A 21,968-nucleotide genomic window follows, 5' to 3' on the forward strand; every position below is an offset into this window, starting at 1 on the left:
GAATTTAAGACTGCCCTTAGACATCTCTGTGAAACTCCCCATTACAAGAAAAATAGTTGTTTATACAGTGGCAATAGCAGTAGTAATTACAGTATTGCTCTTGCAAGTTTATCAACACTGCTAAAAGGATAGATAATATTTCTAGAGCTATGATTCTAGTATTTTCATGCAAACCTTAACACAGTTGCTTTTGTGAAATAGCCCCTGGGGTTTATCCATAGTTATAATGGGTAGAAAGCAATTAATTGGGTAAAAGGCTTTGCACTGAGAAATTTCCAGAATCTCAGACCTATGGATTTTTCTTTAAGCCATTAAGATGCTTATGCAAATGAAAATGGATTAGCATGAATGAGTGCTAATGGATTCCTTAATAAGATAACACTCTAGTATTCCCCAGAACCTCTCCTAGAAACCCTGGGTAAAAGAACATAAGCCAAAAAAAAAAAAAAAAAAAAAAAAAAAAAAAAGAAAGAAAGAAAAGATGGCAGAATTTCTCTATGACTCCTTCAACCTCAGAAAGTAATTCTACAAATGGAAGTGATTCTGCAAATGTAAAAAAGGACATAGGCTTGCTTTTGGCACCCTTAGTAAAAAAAAAACTGCCAATCAAATCAACAATTTCAAATTGGTACTCAAACATTGGCACAGAAAAAAGATACTCGAGCATATGAATACCTTAAATTTACAAACCTCTTCTCCAGGTTCCCTGCTCCCCCACCTCATGCTCTAAAACTTTGGAGACCAATTTTAAAGATAATGATCTTGTCTAATACCAGGGGAATTTAAAAATGTGTTCTAGGTCAAATAACTGTCCAAATGCAGATAGATATTTAGAAATATTCAAAAATGATTATGGCTGCTGGCTCTGGCCTCATAATAAGAAATAATAAACCACATGGCCAATGAAAACTAGCTTTTTCCTTTTTCTGTGCATAGCTCAAAGTCAAATTCTAGGGCCTGAATGTTTCACAGTACTTTTTAATGGATTTCCTTAGAAAAAATATATTTATTATCAGTGTAAGAATTTTTATATTTTTACTGCTAACATACCTTTTTCAAACTGTATTGATGTCTCAGGTAACACCAAGCCCTACCATGTATACAGTGGTTAAAGCACTGAGCTAAATCCTTTACACAACATTATTGTTTAACTCTCACAACAATTCTATGACTTGGTTATTAAGATGCCCACTTTATTAAAGAAGCCAAAGCTCAGTCGGCTTCTTTAATGTCATTATTTGACTTTAATGTCATAATAGTTTGATGTTACAAACCTGTTAAAGGAAGACTGAATTCAAACCTATGTCCTCAGCACCCTGCAGACTGTATTCCGCTGCTTAAGGTAAACCACCCAGTTTGGCGCATGTGGTTATTAATAGTTTCAGGGTTTGGGTCAGGAGCAATCAACTTTCTTACTGATAAGTTTCACTTTGTATTTGCATGTGTGTGTGCACAAGCGCACACGGCACACATATGTGACATGTAGGATGGATGAGTCATTAAGAGCTCAACCTGAGCCTCTACTGTATGCTTTGTGTAACACAGACTGAAAAGACTGTCAATTTTAAAAGTGATAAAATCACTGATTCCTCAACAGTTGAATCCACTAATCACTTAAATAGAATTATTTACATTAAAATTCATATAATAAACATTACAAACATTTATTTATCAACTATTATGTGCCAGGAATGAGGGCAGCCCCTAGAGATACAGTACTGAATAATCTTAACTTTAAAAAACTCCATCAATATATTTGCTTCAGACAATTTAACTGTCTGCTACACATAGATGGGCCCATAACATCTGCCTATGATTTAAAGTGCATTTCTCTTGGATGATAAAAGATAGCCCCTGTAACTTCATGTTTTGTCAATTTATTAACAATTCATTCTAGTCATCTGTAAGGTATATATATGTGTCTTATCTATATGTCTTACACTATATATGTAGTGATTATATTTATTTTTATAAATCCCCTCCCTTTATCTCATTTTTCTTGAGGCCAAGCTTTTGTCCCAAAATGAGTGTCATCAGCATGGATTCCACCTGACTGATGAAAGACATGAATCACTCAACAGAGAGCTTTTGCAAGTACCCTATAAATTCTGTAAATGGAAAGTATTTCTTTGAAACAAGTAAACAACAAGAAATGAAATGGGGTATGCACACTCATGTAACATGATAACCTTGAGAATCTTGGGCAATCACAAATTCATATATAATTGAACTATATGAAATCGGTGATATGTAACAATTTTGACCTATAAAAATGGCAATTCTATATGCTTCCACCTGATACTTATTTTTTCTCCTTTCACTAATCTGGGCTACACATTAATTCTCAATAAACTCATTGTCCACCGAAAGTCTTTCATTGGGTTAACTTCTTTTTAAAAGGTAAACATAATACTAATTTTCCCCAACAAACCAGAATTGCAACCCATCTGCCAACACTGAGTAAGCCCAATCACTGAAAATACCTCTGGTTTATTCTCTCCTAGATAATAACTGAAGGTGTAAGGTCAATTTATCATACAAAAAAAAAAAAAAATTCTGTTAATACAAACATGGGCATGATTGCAGTGGCCAAAGCTAATATGTTATAGCTCTCAGATATAAATCCCATACCATTAAAACAAACAAAACTACTACCAGAAGAGTTCACTGAATATAATTTTTAAAAATTATTAGGAGCTTGAAAGGGCTGAAGAGTAAAAGAAAAAAGAAAAAAAAAGAAAAAGAAACTAGCTACCAAACCCAAAGATTTTCTTTTTCTTTAAATTTGTTCAAGAGAATTTGTCTCTGGGTTGAGAACTTGCTTGCAAAGTCACTGCCTAGAGCAAGATATTCAGAGCCAACTTGTTAACTCCTAATAAAACAGCCCATAAGCAAAGTCTACCAGCCGGCATTGTGATAATACCAGATGACTGGTTTTCTTAGGTGTATTTTCCCCTTATTATCAGCTTCCTTTTTCCATCATATTAACCTCCACAGAAACATATATATCCACCATAAAGTAACTCAAATGTGGACACCTCTTGTTTCTTTGGTAATAAAAGCTCCTAGGACCCATTGTGTTCCATGGAAAAAGTGAGCATTATCCGCCTTTCCTAGTCTACACCCTCTGCACCAGAACACTATTGTCCCTTTTGGTTTCAAACAATGCTTTATCACAGTTTGACATCACTGATCATTTCAAGTATTCCTATAACGTTCTATATAGGTTATAGCTGCTTATATCTAATCATATCTTTTTTTTCTTAACTAAAACTATAATTTCTAAGGTGAATTCAGCACATGATAGTAAAAAAAAAAAATCATATTGTTGAAACTTAACATTACTGCTTAGGAAAATTCTGCCTTTGCCAGTTGGAATTCCATGTGTATTAATCCTTTAATTCAACCTACTGAAGAAAAGTTAATCAAGGAAACAATCAATTCATGATTCATTCTTTTTTTGAGACAAGAGTTTCACTCTTGTCACCCAGGCTGGAGTGCAATGGCACAATCTCGGCTCACCACAACCTCCGCCTCCTGGGTTCAGGCAATTCTCCTGCCTCAGCCTCCTGAGTAGCTGGGATTACAGGCACGCACCACCATGCCCAGCTAATTTTTTGTATTTTTAGTAGAGATGGGGTTTCACCATGTTGACCAGGATGGTCTCGATCTCTTGACTCGTGATCCACCCGCCTCGGCCTCCCAAAGTGCTGGGATTACAGGCTTGAGCCACCGCGCCCGGCCCCTCATGATTCATTCTTTTCCTCTGACCAGTCTCTGTGATTTTCATAGGACTTGAATGTTTTTAGGACATTATATTAAGGAAAATACTCAATAAACTAGCTAAGAAAACCTCAAAGGTATTTATCTTAGGCTACACAAATGGTCTCTAATTGGTACTTTATAAAGGTATTACTGTCCCATTCAACTGAATTGACTATTGTTAAGTCTTTAGCTCAATAACTAGTAGAAAAATAGAATGATTCTAACCAATTACTAATTTTCTAAGGACATCTGCAATATGAATTAAACAAGCAAAGATTTTCTTTCTTTTTTCTCTCAATTGAAAGATCAGGTAGCAAATATGATTAGTGCCCCATATGATATGTGTAAAAATAAAACCGCTCTGAGTGCATATATTCAAATAAGTTCATGTATATTACATCCAATTCTATTAATATTTACTAAGTATTTACAGTGTTTAAGGGCCCATGCTCTCAGGACTCTGAGGAGGACAGAAAATGGATATGTTCTCGTGTTCCCAAAACCTCCACCTCTGAAGAGCTTTTGGCCCAGAAGGCGGATGAGTCAAAAATCAAAATTACCAAGGTACATACAATTTAGAAAGGTGATAGCCTGAAAGGCCCAATGTTAGAACTCATAGTCCAATTTGTATTCTAGGTGATTATAGATTCATCTCCATTCCCTTGGGAGTTCAGGATTCCAAGATCAAATAATCTCAAATAATCAGTCAGACAAATAGTTAAATAATTGTCTCCCATTAGGCAATGTGATTGTAGTCCTAGCATCTTACATAGCATTTACAGTTAAGTACGACGCACCTTAGGAGCTAAAGTGCTTTTCAGCTTTGAACTTTGTAATCGACTGAGGAAAATCAGGTAATAAATAATCTTTAACCTATCAAGAAACCAAGAGAGTTCTCTCATTTTAACCTGCTGGTCTCCCAGTAGAAGAGAACATCCCCATAATCATCCTATTTTAAATAAGTTGGGCATTTCGTGGCCTACACACAAAAACTCTCATTTCACACTTCTGTAGATTCATTGTCAACCACCATCACATCTACCTTCATTTTTGAGTTTTTCATTTTGTTTCTGGACAGGTCAAATGGAAATTTGAAGCCAGGAGTAATCTAAAGCACACTATCTCCTTGTTCCCCAGACATGGTCTGTCCAGAATCTATTTCAGGTGTTCTCACCACCAAGCCCCATCCTAATCATTCTCTCCTTCACTGCTAGAAGGTCATGCCAGCCCAGCCCCACACTTCATGCCATGAGCTGCCCATCCTCACTGTCCACTACATTTCCAGAATCTTCCTCCTTATGCATCTCCTTGACCTTCTCCCAGGTTCTGAAGAAAACATCACTATTTCTCTTTCTTTCAAACAGGACATCATCATCTGTGCCTCAGATCCATTCCCTCCCTCCTTGCTGGTGGGCTCTTGCTTATCACCCCTCTTCCTCTTCAAAACTGCTGGCTCCATCCTCTTTCTGCTAATTACACTTGGCCATCATGCTTCAGTTAGCCACTTTTAGACTCTTTCCTCTCATGTCCTTGCCACTCCTCCCTTAGAAGATGCACAGACTTGCCCTATTCTCACACTGCAGAGACAGCTCCTTCCAATGGCATTATGCTATCCTTTATGCCAAAGCCAAGAGCCTCCAATTCCCTCTCCTCTCCCCTGCCCCTCCATTGCACCCTTGATAACACTTTCCCCCTGGTAACTCATCTTCCCTTGGCTTCCCTTGACACCTCACTCTGTCTAGTTGCACCTTCTTAACTCCTGGCCCTTTTTCTCTAAAAGCTTCCAGCCCTCTCCTGCTCTTGCTCTCCTCTTTAAGGAATGTTCCTTTGGTACCATTTCAACTGTCCTCCAATAAAGTAGCCTGAAAATTTATTCTCCATCCTGTCCTTTAGTCAGCTGGTTCCACATCTCAAACAGCCTAATGGATATTTCTACCTAGTTGTCAATTCTCACTGAGGTATCAGCAATTTCATCTCCACTGGTATTGTCTTATTTCTGTCACAACCATCAGGAGTCACTTAAGCTCAAAACCTGGATTCTGCTTGCATGTCTCTTTCTCATTCCCATCCCCCTATTCACTCTCACCAAGTCTCATGGCTCTTTTCTGCTTGAACCTCTTGCATTGGTGGCTTCCTGTCTTTTTCACTCCTGCCACTCAAAGCCAGGGCCTCACTTCCCTCACCACTCCACTTCCATCAATTACTGCAACAGATTCGATTTTGCCTACTTCTACCAGGGGTACACACCTATCTTCCCCCTCCCACCCACCTCCCTTCCTGCCATACACCTACTCACATCCTCATACAGCTTCAGATGGTGTCTACAGGAATCGTTCTTAAAACCACCATATTCAATATGTCACTCTCTTGCTGAAAAACCTTCAAGTATCCCCAAAATACCTCAACTGGGCTTTCAAAGACCCCTAAGGTGTATTCTCTACCTTCTCAACCTTATTTTTCACTGTTATAACACATACGATCTCCCAGCCAGATCCCAACCACTTCTTTCCTCTTTTTTTTTTTTTTTTTTTTTTAAGGTGAGACAGAGTCTTACTCTGTCACCCAGACTGGAGTGCAGTGGGGCAATCTCAGCTCACTGCAACCTCTGCCTCCCAGGTTCAAGCAATTCTCCTGCCTCAGCATCCCAAGCAGCTGAGATTACAGGTGCATGCCACCACGCCTCGCTAATTTTTTGTATTTTTAGTAGAGATGGAGTTTCACTGTGTAAGTCAGGATGGTCTCGATTTCCTGACCTTGTGATCTGCCCGCCTTGGCCTCTCAAAGTGCTGGGATTACAAACGTGAGCCACCACACCCAGCCAGGTCCCAATCATTTCTACCAACATTTGGTGTCATTACCCTCCCTATATCCAGGGATGTTCTAGCTTTGCCTTTTCACTGATCAAAAGCTTAGCCATTCTGGGCACCTGTTATATTACAGTATCAGGATAAATGTAATGCCATTCTAGACATACTGGACAGCCACTTGGTAATTTTCTACCTCTTCATCTGTACTCATGAACATGCAGTTGCCTGAAACATTCCTCCTTCTCTTTTCCTCCTTGCTGCAAAACTACTTGTCCTTAAGGTATAATTCATGCACTGCTTCTCCCTAACTGCCCACCACCCACCCCATGTCAAACCTAGCAAGAAGAGTGTACGGACCTTCCTCTATGCTACCATCACACTAGTTTACATCACTACTATATATTTGCCAGATCCATTTATACAGCTGCTTCTCCTGCTAGGTTGAGGGCAACACAACTAGAGGTAGGAAGCACATCTTATGAGTGTACGGACGTTTCTCACGGCTTCTAGCACAGACCATGGCTTGTAGCAGATGCGTTCACTAATCATTTAGTTAAAAATATTTATTTAATTATAACTACAATTATCTCATGAGGAAGGACAAGGTAATGCTCTCCACTGTATTCTCAGCCCTTAGAATCCCGCCAGGTATTATATGTAAAATAGTTTTACAAACTAAAATTTGTTTTTGAATGACAAGATATGTGTTATATTATGAATTATGTGTTTCATATAGATTGTAGGCTTTTGGAAAGCAGGAACTATGTTTTATGCTTCTTCTAAAGAGTAGGTACATGATGGCTGGATGGATGAATAGATACATGAGAAGTAGGGAAGGCAAAAGGAAAGTAGGTCATTTTTCCCTTTGCATCCTTTTTTAATGTCTATCTAAAATAACATCATAAATAATATAAATATGAGTAGGTTGCAAGTTCATTTCTTTTAATCTACAAACTACATCACTAACAAGCAAATGTTTTTACATCTTTAAACATTTATGAATAAGTATATTCAGGCCAACAAGGCAGTTACAGTACAGCTGGAATGAGCTTCTTAAGATCCATGCAAGGAACTAGCCTACGTTTAAGCTGAGTGCCCAAGACATTCCCATGCACCATTTTTCCCCTTAAACTACTAATACGCTTTCCACTGGGGGGCCAAGCAAGCATAGGTGATTTATGCATACTATCAGTGACTATCACAATGAAAATGTGCACAGGTCTTCCATATGTCGGAAAACCCATGAGATGGAAGGTGGTTGATAGCAGAGGTGAATGTTTCTATATGCGACAACATGAGTAGAATTGGAGAACATTGTGTTAAGCGAAATAAGTCAAGCACAGAAAGACAAATGCTGCATGTTCTCACTTATATGTGGAATCTAAAACAATTTAATTCATAGAAGTAGAGAGTAGAATGGTGTTTAACAGAGACTGGGAGGTGGGAGCAATGAGATGATAATCAAGCGGTACAAAGTCTCAGTGAGGAGAAACAAGTTTGATTTCTTTTTTTTTTTTTTTTCCATGTCGAGTTATCAGTTTGATTTCTAATTTGCTAAGAAAACAAAATTTACCTTACCTTATGTGAGAGCTGGAGAGTCTTTCTTTTTCTCAAAAATGTCAAATATTTGGGGTGACTAATAGATTAATTCACCTGATTTAATCATTTTGCATTGTATTAAAAATCATAACGTCACTTTGTACCTCATAAATATGTACAGCTATAATTTGTCAGTATAAAATACACAAATATGTATACAATATTCAAAGGATTTTATGTTGCCATTACTTTCAACAAGTACAACATAGGGCAGACAAACTTTTGCAGAACATTTCATTCAGATCTGAAGCTGAAAGCAAATTTCTTTCATGACAGAAAAATTAGGTAGACAAAAGTAAGTTACTTCTACCTCATCAGAGTTAAACAACAGCAGAGGCAGAAAGACCAGGAGTTGATTAAAGGCATTGTTCTGACCACTGATACCACCATGGCTAAGCAAGGGCTGCCTTATGGAACCAGGTCAGGGGACGCTGATTTTTCTATTCAACTCCAAGGCACCGCTTTGTAAATGACACAATCATTTTCGAGTACAAGAGGTGCTTTAAATGTGGTAACATTATATCATTTCAGCTATAATGATCATAATTACTTATTTCTTTTAATCACAACCCACTTAACCACTTTAGTACAGAGGACTAGTTCAAGGAGTTTAATTTTCATTCAACATCTAATCTTTGTGTTTACTGAAACCCTTCATGGGCTTTGTTTACTGTCTGCCTGCTGGCCTGGACGTTTGATCTTGCAAGACTAGATCAGACAGGGTCAGATAAAATACTGATTACTAGAATAAACCAGGCTTGCGGAAGTAACACTGGTTTTTAAAATCTTCTTTTCTCCCAGATTTTTAGTATCTGGCAAAATAAGTTCAAATAAACAAATAAAATTAAGACAACTAACAATCAGGGGTTTCTTGGGCAATGACTGAAAAAAGAAAAGTGATGCGGATAATTTTGCACTCTAGCCAAAATACAGGATTTGGTTAGGTCCATTCATTCTAATGGTATTATTTTATGACATAAATAATTTTATAATAGCCATGAGTATTTGTTTAAACTTTCAATGACACTTCAATTCTTGAGGCATGCTAAATAATTGGCATTGACCTCACCAAAGGTGACTACTTATTTTGCTTTTGGTACCAGATGACAAAATACTTTAGATATAAAATTATTTTCTTGTAGCTTATTAATTAGGACACATTTAAAATATGTAAAAGATTCTTTTTTAAGGCTTTTTCTTATTTTTATTATATCCTCTGCAGAAGTAGATTGCCATGAAACTAATGGTGGTACTACGTATATGATAGCCACTGTTTCATAAAAATGATGAGGAAAGTTCACATCTCAGGATCAGCCAAAAAAAAGAGTTGGGTAAAAAAATATACATACATTTATTAAAATGTGTAGAACTTATGAAAAAAAATTACTTGGGTAAATTCCTCATAATTCTAAGACCTTAAAAATAATTTTGGAATAGCATGAATGTTTCTAGGTGTCTATGAATTCTCCTCATGTACAATACTAAAACTCCTAAACATTAAACAATTATTAATATTGGTCTTTTTTTTTTTTTTTTATTTGTTAAAATGTTCATTTTTTTTCTTTTTCTTGGGAGCTTATGAGCTCTACATTGTAAAATCCAGACAAGATGCAATTATAGTATGCTATGATCAGCAATTTTAAAAAATGCCTAAACCAACCTACCACACTACCCTACCCACCCACTCCATTTTCTTCAATGTCAAGTACTCCTGGGAAACAGATTCGTGGTCCTAGACCTTGAAACCAGAGTATACACACTGTCTCCCTATCTATCCTGAAGTAATGCTCATGTTAACTCAAATATGTCTGTGTCAACCATGATTGTCTTTGAAATTAAAGAAAAAAGGTAAACAGAATGTGCTTTGCTGTGATCACTGGGGAAAATAAAGTTAACATGCTAAGCCAAACCAATTTAGGACTTTCTAAAGAATAAGTGTAAATAGTTTAGCTATAATAACAACAAATTCAAAAAATGCACATTAAAATGTTTACTTCAAAATTTAGACAATTCCATTTGTATACAGTTTTTACATCTGTTTTTGATGATATCAAATTATTGATTATTCATTTTTCCCATATTTATTTAAGCATTAACTATAGAATTTGCAATCTGATCTTTTTTTATCCTTTCAGTAGACTTTTATTTTTGCCAGGTTTTAGTCATATTTACTTTGATCTTTTGGAGTATATCATTATTTTACTGTTTATTTCTAAGAGAAGAGAAAAAAATCTTGACCTAGGAGATCTATATGTGGCAATTTGTAACAGAATCACATAGCTTATGTTTAGGAAATCATGTTTTTGATTAAGAAGCAACCACTTAGTTCCCACTGTTTTATTAAAACAGACATTAGCAGATAATAGGAAACATATTTAACAATGTGGCCTGCATTTAGTTTGGGGCGTCAGTAAGTTCACTTGAGATTTTCTTCCACGCTGAACAGTGCATAGAAGTGCATGTAAATTGGTAACTTTGAGGTAGAAATGGAAAGTAGGGAGGCTGGGAGGGACATGGAACCCTGACTTCTAGTTTCTTAGAGCCCCGTGGTAGAATTCTGGTTTTGCTACTACTAGTTTCCAAATTTGAAATTCATTGCTTCTTTTTTTCACTTTGAAAGCAGGGACACAAATTTTACAAATCAAATCATTACTTTCCCATGAGAAATGGATCCTACTAGGTAGAAACTCCCACAGCAACATCTATTCATAGAAAAAGGCTTCTACCAAATAAAATGTGCCTGCCTCGGTCCAACACTTCCTTTTTTCTGAGGGTCGAAAGTTAACATAACGCACTTCTCTGGATGTTTATTTTCTGCACACCATTATACCTGTCATGAATTCTTTGTTTTTCCTCCCACTCCCTTGGTTGATGAATCAACACCACTTGAACTGTTTTATGGCAGCTTGTGTTTACTTCACACATACCTTAACCTTCCCTTTTCTCCTCCTACTGACACACACACAGACACACATACACACTTTTCAACAGCAATGACTAGCTCCATGTCTTTGAATAGTATGTGTACACAGTGTCTGACAGCCTCTTCAGGTGTGGATCCTTGACCTGCTGAATGAAATCAAGGTCTCAGTCTGCTTTTACGGCACTTAAAGATTTAACTGTGCATTTACTATCTTAAAAAAAAAAAATACAGCTTGAAGAATTAAAGCTCAAGACATGAGTGTTAATGTGCGACTGCACACACACACACACACACACACACACACACACATATTCTGTAGTGGCAATTCTGAAAACACTAGAGTGAAGAGTTTCCAATCTTTTTTCTGAATCTGGAATTACACTCCAGCCTATTAAAAGAGGACAGTCTCTTACTTTCTCTTATAACAGCAAGTAAATGGGATCTAACAAATGACCTTGAAGCTGCATGATTCTTTTGATTTTTACTCAAAGAGGATATGTTCAAGCACTTTAACAATCCTATTTTAAAAGAAAAACTTGGAGGCAACACTTACAGAAAAGAAACCCTTCTGAACCACATAATGATGTTGTATAATGAGAAGGAGTTATTCATCTTATATTGTACAAGGGTAAATATTAATATCCTAAAGCATTTGCCCAAACCAGAATCTAACGGGTTCTAAGAATTTTAGAATCTGTTGAAAAGAAATGGATCTTAATTCAATTTTCAGTGTACTTAATTTCTCCCGGGTAGCTCAATGTTTTGACTTGCCTTATAAAACATATATTTAGCAAAAATACTCTCATACCTTTGTGATCAGAAATGTGCTGCCAATGTAGGTAAACTTCATTTTTTCAAAAGGTAACCTTGTAAAGAAGCTCCCAAGTATTCAATAGCCAACAAGTACTAATTTGACACCCTGTCTCCCCTGAGAAAACCTCCAAGAAGTAAAACAAATAAATTCATCCTTTACTTTTACTTACCCACCATAAATTGTCATTTGCCCCTCAAATGGGGGCAGTGTAAGCAAGGCTAGGAATTCATGTAACAAAGTGTGATAAATATGTCATAATTATGCAAAATATGGACTAGAAGAACCATCAAACCAATGTTACAAAAAATTCCCCAAATCCCCTCAGGGGCCTGAATAGGTAACTGGAGTGAAATCCAGAAAGCAGGTATCTGAGTGGAGTGAAAACAAAAGAATTTTTCCACCACTAACATATTTGAAATGGTCCTGACATGTTTAAAGGTCTAGGTGATCTAAAATAGCATGCTATTTACTACATAAGAGAACTTTATTTTTAGGACCAAACATAATTCCATATGTAATACATTACTGCTAGAACAATTCCTACAATTAATTATTAGTAGTTTAGTATTCTACTATTATCTATCAAGAGGTTACTTTGTGCCAGTATTGTCTTATTTAGTCCTCGAATCTACCCAGTGACCTAAGTACTTTGACTATTTCCCATTTTCAGATGAGGAAATTGAGTCTTGGTGAAGTTAAATAATCTGCTTAAGCTCCCACAGCTAGCATGTAGAAGCCAAAGATTTGAACCCAAGTCTGCCTGAATGTTTTCACCACTGCTCTGGAATCGTCGACAAACGGACACATCAAACTCCACTTCTGATCAAATACTTCCTGATATGGTAACAGTATTGGTTAACCAGTACCTGAAATGTAAGTGTTGATTTAACCAAGAGTGACAGCTTTTAAGTTTCCATTCTAAAGGATTTTGGTCTTTGCAGGTATCACTTATGAAAACTATAAACTTAACATACTGTGCTACTAATTTTACTTTTACTTCAAATATCTTCTTAGTTTTAAGAGAGCCGATTTGGATCTCATGACAGGAAATTAAAGATCTCACCTTTGTAAAAAAATACGTAAGTTGTATATTAAATGAGCATAAATTCCAAACAACCAACAATTCATGAACCTCGGAAACTGAAAACAGGCTTTACAAACAAAAAAGTCAGTTTACCTTTAATCTTCTTGTACTTTTTATACCATCTCCCAAACTCCTGGCACTTGGTTGCTGACACATTGGCATAATATGTGCTATTTACAATGGATGAAATCATACTCTGAAAAAAAATATATAATTATTTTTTCAAAATATGAATACTTCTTTTTAGGACAAGAAACAGCACTATATAGCCTGCTATAGCCAGCTAACCTGTTTTGTCTTTTAAACTTAAAACAGTCCCTCTCCCATAAACTAAGCTATTTAACATCAAACATGATTACCATCCCTTTAACTTATACAATGATAGTGCTTTCTCCAAAAAGCCAACCCTGGGGCAATGTCAACAATGGAGGGGACAGAACACACAGATAAAATGCAAAGAGGTGGAACAGTTGTGATTTAGGAACCAGAGCAAAAGGTGAGATCAGATGCTCCAGCACCCATAATCCAAATAATGCCTTTCAGATGCGTCTGTCCCGCTTCCAACTACAACAAGCTTACACAGCCAAGAATCTGAGAACATCCGTGCTACACACTGCAGAACAACATTTAGGAAAATAAGTTAAATTAATATAATTTATAGAAACGTGTGATTAGCACTTGTGTGAAAATTCACCAAATGAAAAAATTAACAGTGCTATTTTGGAGCAGGAGAAACTAAACATAACACTTGTACTGTGTTTCAATAAAAAATGAACCAAAGCTCAAACTTTCTGAGTGCTTAAGTGCCTTGTTCTCATCCTCCTCAGCCCAACCGATCAGCTGATTTGTTTGTATTAATAATTCGGGTTAAAAGAGAAGGGGAGCATAACCTGACTTAGCACTGAAAACTTAAAATTATAATTGCACACCTTGAATTGAACTTCCTACAGATATATGTTTGCAGTTAATACAGTATGTTTGAGCCAACATTTGTGGCAGATGCTAACTTATACCTGAATTGACTGTGTATGTTTTATACATAGATTTTTATTTCTTGGTTTTTATTTTGTCTTAGGCATAAACTCAAGAGATCCAAATGACCTGTGTAAGGTTTTATATCTTGCCTTGGAATCTCATCTTTCTCAAAAAAAAGTTAGCCCCAGACATAGAACAGCCAGAGAAATCTTAGAGCTTCTAATGACATTTCTACAAAGTAGTAGAGAGAAAAAGGGTAACAATGAATCAAGTTATTTACCAGGGGGTTAAAACGCCGACAGACTTTCATAGACTCCCATTTAAAACATCAGACTCCTCTTTTTTCAATCACTATGCAGTACTGGTGGGGGAGGGGGTTCTTAATTCAATTCACAGAAGCCTCTTTGGCCCTTTCTATATAGCAGATGGTTAGCCCTCCCTAGTTGCTGATATACACATGACAATTCCTTTCTCTAAGGGAAGATAGTAAGGATAATTCTTTTCATCTCAAGGTCTCAACATAGCACTGGGAACTCAAAGGGCTAATATCATCAGAGTGTATCACAGAACCTATGGGGCCCTTTCTGCTGCCTTATAGGATGACCACTGGAATTCTCATCTCCCTGAGGCAGGGTTCTGCTTTGTGCTACTAACGACCAAGTACAGCTGTGTCCTAACTAGCTGAGCTAGCTCCCTCTCTGGGCTGAGATTCTCTCTGTTCTTAGACTGTGAGACCCTTGAGGACAGTGACTATGTTTCTTTCATTTTTTTTTTTTTCTACCTCGTGTCTCACATAGTTCTGATGTGGGATATCTGAGTTACTGAAATTTAACACAGGAAAAGGGACAGTGATGTAATTTAAAAGTGCCAAACTGAAATGTCATAATAATAAAATTTTTTAACATGAAATCAGCTTAATAATAGATGCATCAGCCACACTGGTGTATGTGAATAATCACAAATGTGCTTGTCATCTCTCTATCTTGTTTCTATGAATTTATCCTCTGGAAAGGCACAGGATATACAGCCATGGCAGGAGTTGGAGTTAAACCCTGTATAGCAAAATGGTCTAGAAAGTGGACTAAAATGGACAGTGTCCAATTACTGCCTGGCGCTGTTCCTAAATTCTTCCTGGTTCATAACACAAGGCTACAAGCCCAGAAGCCCGCATCGCTCTGGCCCCAGATAATCCAAATTCCCCTCACTCTCTAGCCTCTCTATTTTGTCCTTGCTCCTGCTGTATCTTCATTGACCCTGTACAAGACAGAGTGGCAAGGAAATAAATATCTGGGCTCCTACTGGCTCCATTGGCAGGTCCTGTATTTCACACAACTCATTTATAAAGTAGACATTGGCTTCCCTGACTCAATCAGATTTGTTTTCTGTCCCAGATAATTATAAATAAGTTTTACCTCTACTGATCACAGAACAATAAACAGGTTTGAACTATGAACTGAGAGAAAAAAATGGTATCAAATAAATTTCCTAGATAATGAGTATCTTTAATTGCCAGAAAAGTCTCTTTGAGTTTATGACACATTTTATTCATATCAATTCCCTGCAGGTCTTTATACAGAGCTAATACCCAAAATAGTTTTTACTGATAAGAATTGTTATAGTCCATCCTCAGAGGACTTTAGAATCAAAAGATATAAAAATATCCAGAGAATATTTTAAAAGAAAGGCTATGTTATGTCTGATTATTCCAGTTTCATGAATATTTTCTAACCCTATATTAGACTGTTAAATTCTCATAATCTGAATCTAAACCAGTAGACTCCACTAGAATGCTCTGGACACATACTACAAGGTCATATTGATGTTAGTGTCCATTAAATATCTAGAACATCAAAACTTAATTAATGATATGTAAAGCTGAAAGGGGCTAACATGAACCCAGCATGTGCTATTACTCTATAGGAAACAATGTTCTCTAGAGGTCCTGGGACACAGAGAATCTGTGTTTTCCATATTTCATCCACTTTTTATACTTTAACATCACTGCAATAGAGATGTATCTTACAATCAATTGCATCATAAACCTGATGAGATACAATTAATGCAGAATGAGATGAGTAATGATTAAAATCTTTCCCACCTATCACCCAGCCAAAAAAAATCTAATTCAATTTTTTGCTTTTTAAAATACATATAGTTTTGCAGTTTGTGTTGCTCTTTTATGTTTTCTAATCATTCTACAACAACCATACAGTTGGACTTTTAGGATCCACATCTTTTTGATAAAGGAATAAGATCTGAGTCCACTTTTTCAATCCAGAATGCAACCAACACGAGTATCCATGTTTATATAAAGCAATACTAATACAAATAACCCAGAACATATGTGTATTGCTATTTTAACACTTAAACAGAAGAACTATGATTTACTAAGGCTAATATTAAAATGATTTTGCATTTACTAAGCACACATCGCTCTGCATGGTGATGGGTTGTGAAAAAGAAAAGATGAGGTATACATATAATGGGCAACTGAGGCAGTCCCCATTTGAGACATAACTATAAACACTACCACATAAACAGTGGCCACAGACAAAGCTATTTTATGAATATATTATGTTCTAAGATAAATTAAAAGGTTTAAAATGTCTTTCTAATTATAGAAACTTTTGAAAATTTCAGACTTCGATGTAGTTAATTATGAAATTTTAAGTATAAAGATGTTGGATGGGAGATAAAGTCTAGGTGTCCTTATCTGTAGTCAATTTAACATTTAGTTTGCCATTAATATCTGGAATTTTTAAAAAATAAGGTACTTGAGAAATCAAACTATATTAGAATTTTCTTTACTTACTCCAAAGTTTACTAGCAGATTTGAATTTGCTCTAAGCCAAACTGCAAGAGAATAAATTTTATAATATTGTTATCTAATACTTATGATTGATAGACTGACCTATCTAAAAATAAATTTTATTTTAGGTTCCTGAAACAAATTTTTAACTCACTTGTTTTTTAACTAGCCCAGAGAATAGATGTCACATATGCTTATAAGCATGGTTCATGGCCGGGCATGGTGGCTCACACCTGTAATCCAAGCACTTTGGAGGCCAAGGCGGGTGAATCACCTGAGGTCAGGAGTTCAAGACCAGCCTGACTAACATGGTGAAACCCTGTCTTAAAATTTAAAAAAATAATAATAATAAGCATGGTTCATTTTGAAACTGAGGGCCCAGAAGCTCAGAATGAAAAGCATCTTTCCCAAAGTCAAATAGCATTGGGAGGGACCACGAAGACACTCTGTTAGTGGACCAGTATTTCATGGGTCTTTTAAGAAGGGAAACTAATGAATGAATGGAAGGAAACATTCAGCACCACCTCCCTCAGCTACCAGAAGCTCAACAGCTAATGCTACACCAATACTTTAGAAAAAACAAAAAAAAGGTAACAGCAACAAAAAAAGGAAAACATGAAGTTGTGATCTCCGGCCCCTTATAAGAGTTAATTAAGAAGTTTATAATCAAAGAAAGCTAAGGAACCTAGAGGCAATTTAAAACTTAATAGGAAAAAGCAAAATAATAAACACAAGTTAAAATGATTTGTACGATACACTTAGAAAAACAGAGATCTGAGCACCCCCTTTTCCCACAATAAAATGAAAGAAAGATAAAAACTGTATATCCTTCACTGCATTCTGCCTGGCTTGGTGGGATTTATATGTTTGAACAGCAGTGTGGTACTAAGAGTAGCTAAGCTGAAAACACATAATACACTTGCTGTAAAGAACATTTTTAAACCAAAGTGAAGAATTATATATTCTGCCAGTGAGAATCCCCTGTCTGGGGGTGGAGAAGTGGCATCCCCTAGCCTCCTCTTCCATGTCTACATGAGAGAGAGAGCAAAGACAGGCAATGAGTGATATGTGCATTCTTTGCTCATTTTCAGCCTTTTCAATCTGCTTGGTGAGATGCTAAATAATATATTAAACATGAGACTATAATGATACTTCAATTAGGTAAAGGGAAAAAATTGAATTGGAGGAATTACTTTGTCATGAAAAAAATTCATTTAATGTCATCTGGCAGCCTTCTACTACCTCTCCTCTCCCCACTTCCGAACTATAATATCAGAATCGAAAACTGCGCCATTTTAAAGGAACGAAACACTTCCTCTGAACTTTGGAGTATGAAACACTACATTTGAAAGCTCCTCCCCTAAGCTGTTGCAGAATGGCTCGCTTGTCTAATGTCAGCACCCCCACCTGTGACTGAGGATATTGTCTCCTGCATCAGAGAACGTAAGGATTCTGTGAGATGATTTGTGTAAAAGGCCTAGCACAAGATGTGGAATCAACAAATGGCAGCTTTCTCCCCATTGTGGAATCATTTCTTATGGTCACTGCAATCCCCTGGTTAGGAATTATTGTCAAGCTGTCATTTGTGAGCCTTCTTCAACATGAGTTCATGAGGTTGGGACACAAACTAAAACAACTGCACATGAAAATAACTAAAACAGACAGTTGGCAACTGGTTAACACGTGACATGATTCATCCCCTCTACATGCATGAACTTAGGCTGAATTAAACGGACAGCTGGCAACTGGTTAAAACATGATTCTGGTCCATGCAGTTGATCAGCCACTGTGTATGATGAGCACATGCTCAATTTGTCTTTTTCTGCTGACCTAACTGGCTGCTTGATTTCACTACAGTACTCAATTATTTTGGCATGTTGTACATATGAGTTAAGTCGAAATGGGTAAGGCTTGCTTAGGATGACAGAAGTAATCATCTTACAATCTATTTCTAAAGGCACACTATACAAATGCCTTACCATTGTCACACTGGAAATCTAGTAACATCTTTGCAATTCAGTAACTTTAGTCAGTCATTTTGTTCCTCAAATATTTAGCAACAAAATCTCAACCAGCAGCATGGGACAGATCTACAACAAAAACATGTCTACATGCTAAGTAAAACAAACCAGCACAAAATAAATGTTCTATTATTCCACTTACATAAGGTAGGTAGAATAGGCAAATTCACAGAGACAGAATACAGAATAGAGGCTACCGGGGGTCAGGATGAGAGGAGAAAGGGAAATTGTTGCTTAAAGGTTACAGACTTTCTGTTTGGAGTAATGAAAAAGTTCTGGAAAGAGACAGGGGTGATGGTTGCATAACATCGTGAATGTAATTAATGCTACTCAATTGTAAGCTTAAAAACGGTTAAAATGGTAAGCTTCATGTTATGTATATTTTACCATAGAAAATTATTTTAACATAACGATAGTCACAGAGAACATGTGTAGGAGATGGGGCACATTGGAAGCTGCACGCACTTACAAACTATTCTTTCATTACAGTTTTCAGGCTGGATGCAGTGGCTCACGTCTGCAATTCAAGCACTTTGGGAAGCCAAGACAGAAGGATCACTTGGGGTCAGGGGCTCAAGACTAGCCTGGCTAACATGGTGAAATCTTATCTCTACTAAAAACACAAAAATTAGCTGGGCGTGGTGGCACTCACCTATAATCCTAGCTATTTGGGAGGCTGAGGGAGGAGAATCACATCAGCCCGGGAGGCAGAGGCTGCAGTGAGCTGAGATCATGCCACTGCACTCCAGCCAGGGCAACACAGCAAGACTCTGTCTCAAAAAGAAAAACAACAACAACAACAACAACAACAAATGCCCCACAATTTTCAGTTAACAAGACTGTGTCTTTAGTCATTCCATTTGAACATCATGATCACCTATGAGATGCATAAGGCAGGTACTGGTACCTCTACTTATTTAAATGGGTCAAAACCCTGAAGACCTGGGGTTTCACAATCAAAACCCGACCTTAGGTCTTTCAACTCCTCCTCAAGTAAGAATAAGTAAGCCACAGAAAGATGCAATCATGTTTTCTAATTTGAACAGTTAAGGACCATTTAATAAGGGAGGACTATGCCCAAGGTCTGGTAAATTAGGATGCTCAGGACAGCCAGTGACAGAGGAAAGAGGCTTCAAGTGGTTACTCCCAGAGACATCAGAGAAAAAGGCAAAGGTGCCAGCACTTAAACACACTTTGAAAGGTGAAATCAAAAATAAATACGCAGACACAAAACCACAATCTGTACTTTCCAAGCATCTGGCCAGACAGAGAAGGGCTAAATCATCACTTCCCTGTTTTAAATATATATACCTCAGGCTACAATTGTTGCACTTTTATGGACTTCTCCATACCTTTCTTCTGCCTTCAGGGCTGCTCTTTTGAACTTCAGACCACTGGGGTGTTCAAGAAAGTATGAACTATCCACTAAATCATTCCTTTATGAAATTGCCAAACTCGAGTGAAGAAACACCTAATACAGTTTGGCTTGGGGGTAATAAGGAACAATTATTTCAACAACAGGAATCTTTTACTCATGAGTTGAGTCTATTTTTGAAAAACCCAACAAGTCAACTTTCTCACCTAAGGTGAGTAGTACTGGATGCCTCACTCTCTTTCTTCCCATATTGAAAGGGATTTAGTTCCGCTCAGCTTCATTGTTGTATCCCCAGCCATTGCAAAGTGCCTGATTCTTAATCAGAACTCCAGGAATGCCAGTGGAAGTATACTGTTGGATTACTGCTTCACCTTGCTTAGAACAAAAATGCATTCTTTTTCACTTTATATAGGCTGAACTTCAAAAACTGCATGCACCTGTTCTGTGACAACCGCCAACAAAATGGGCAAGCTTTTCTCCACACTAAAATACAATCTAGCTATGCAATTTAAGTGAATAATCTGGAATATTTAAGGGTAACGACCACAGAATGAATGCCAGGGTCACATTACATATCCATGCTGGCTGACAAGAACTATCCCAGTGAGATTTTCCATAACCACACAATGTATCAGAAGCCTAAATCGAATCTCCCCGAAATCTAAACAACAGAACTGAGCTCCTCTTTAACTGAAATGTGCTGGGCATCAATCACCAAATTATTCTGTTTACGTTTCTAGTTCAAAATGTTTTGGAGCTGCCAAGAACATTGTAATAATAATAAAACTTTAACTTTACATACTAAGAAAACTATATTTTCTGAAACATTTTTATACTTAATTCATTAAGCACATCAGGGGAGTGGTTAACTGAGAGTTGTATTGCTTCTGCCACAGGACCTTTGGCAATGTCTGGAGACATTTTGGTTGTCACAACTGGGGGCAGGGGTATAGTGGCATGCTACTGGCATCTAGTGGGTAATGGATGGGGATGCTGCAATGCAAGGACAGCCCCCACCACAAAGAAGTACTGCCAAAAGGTTATCCTGCATTATAGGATCCTGCATTATAATTATATGACATGTATATAATTATATATATAAACATATATATAATTACATAATATGTAATTATCCAATTATCCTGCATTATAGTAACAACTACATGCAAAATATACATTATGCTGAATGGTGAGGGCACAAAAATCAATAAGAGGTGGCCTCTGTTATTGTGGACAGTCCAGCTAGTGATGGAAACTGACAAGTTACAATGACAACAGGCTAAGTGCTGTGACAGGGGTATTTACAAAAGGCTACTAAGAGCAGATGAAGCAACTACTTCAACCAGAAGGTTGAGACACTTCACTAGCGGTAACTTTCCAGCTGGAATCTGAAAGATAATTTCATCAAGTAGAAAAGAGTAGTACATTCTAGCCAGGTGAAATCGTGTGCAAAAGCAAACAAGTGCCAAACTGAAGGATTCTAGAGTCACCAGGTTTGTGTGCAGGGGCTTCCAAAGCCAGAGATTAACAAGGTACATCTTTCTGAAGAACCAGTCTCATGTGGAAAGAAGGAGATGACTAACTTAACAGGTAAAATAATTTTATGGCATTTAAAAAATATTTAAAACACAGGGATCAGGCGTGGTGGCTCACACCTGTAATCCCAGGACTTTGGGAGGCCGAGGAGAATGGATCATGAAGTCAGGAGATTGAGACCATCTTGGGTAACACAATGAAACCCCATCTCTACTAAAAATACAGAAAATTAGCTGGGCATGGTGGTATGTGCCTGTAGT

General features: G+C 37.0%; 1 protein-coding gene across 3 annotated transcripts in view; it reads right to left on the reverse strand.

Annotated features, from left to right (window-relative positions):
* Positions 1–21,968, reverse strand: part of SATB2 (SATB homeobox 2) — a 189,313-nt gene that overhangs the window by 81,676 nt on the left and 85,669 nt on the right. For all 3 annotated transcript variants that reach the window (XM_037744524.1, XM_017545183.2, XM_017545182.2), the window contains one exon: positions 13,086–13,188. In XM_037744524.1, the coding sequence (XP_037600452.1) occupies positions 13,086–13,188 (103 nt within the window). The remainder of the gene's footprint in view (positions 1–13,085; positions 13,189–21,968) is intronic.

This window comes from Cebus imitator, unplaced genomic scaffold, assembly GCF_001604975.1.
Source record: "Cebus imitator isolate Cc_AM_T3 unplaced genomic scaffold, Cebus_imitator-1.0 Scaffold178, whole genome shotgun sequence".
In the NCBI taxonomy this organism is placed as follows: domain Eukaryota; kingdom Metazoa; phylum Chordata; class Mammalia; order Primates; family Cebidae; genus Cebus; species Cebus imitator.